Here is a 526-nt window from a genome sequence, read left to right on the forward strand (position 1 = left end):
GAGGGACCCCATTAGGGTGCAGAGGGACTCGACACGGGGACCCCCCCCCGGGGGTAGAAGGGGACCGGGTGGGACGGTCGGGGGACGCCGGTAGGATGCACAGGGACCCGGTACGGCGTGCGAGGAGAGCCGGTAAGACGGTCGGCGCTCCCGGTAGGACGGCACGGGATGCACGGACGGCGCGGGAGGACGCTCGGGAAGGATGCACGGGGCGCTGGGGGACCCCGGTAGGGCGTGCAAGGACCCCGGTAGGGCGTGCAGGGACCCCGGTACGAGGTGCGAAGGGGACCCGTTAGGGCGCTCGGGGCTGCCGGGGCGGGGATGCGCTGGCGCCCCGGGAGGACGGTCGGGAACCCCGGTAGGATACACCGGGACCCCGGTAGGAGGGTGGGGGGGCCCCGGGACGGCACCTTGAGCTGCTGCTGGCGGGCGGAGGGGCGGACGGGGAACTCCGGCAGGAAAAGCGAGACGAGCTGCGGCAGCGGCCACCCGGGCAGCGGCGGCTCCTCGGCGGGGCCCCGCGGGG

At 75.5% G+C, this 526-nt stretch overlaps 1 protein-coding gene across 1 annotated transcript in view; it reads right to left on the reverse strand.

Annotated features, from left to right (window-relative positions):
* LOC104835758 (uncharacterized serine/threonine-protein kinase SgK494) overlaps positions 1–526 on the reverse strand; it is a 3559-nt gene that overhangs the window by 2008 nt on the left and 1025 nt on the right. Inside the window, exon 2 of the mRNA XM_010573929.1 lies at positions 224–506. Within this exon, the coding sequence (XP_010572231.1) occupies positions 224–506 (283 nt within the window). The remainder of the gene's footprint in view (positions 1–223; positions 507–526) is intronic.

Source organism: Haliaeetus leucocephalus, unplaced genomic scaffold (assembly GCF_000737465.1).
Source record: "Haliaeetus leucocephalus isolate CR32 unplaced genomic scaffold, Haliaeetus_leucocephalus-4.0 Scaffold395, whole genome shotgun sequence".
Lineage (NCBI taxonomy): Eukaryota > Metazoa > Chordata > Aves > Accipitriformes > Accipitridae > Haliaeetus > Haliaeetus leucocephalus.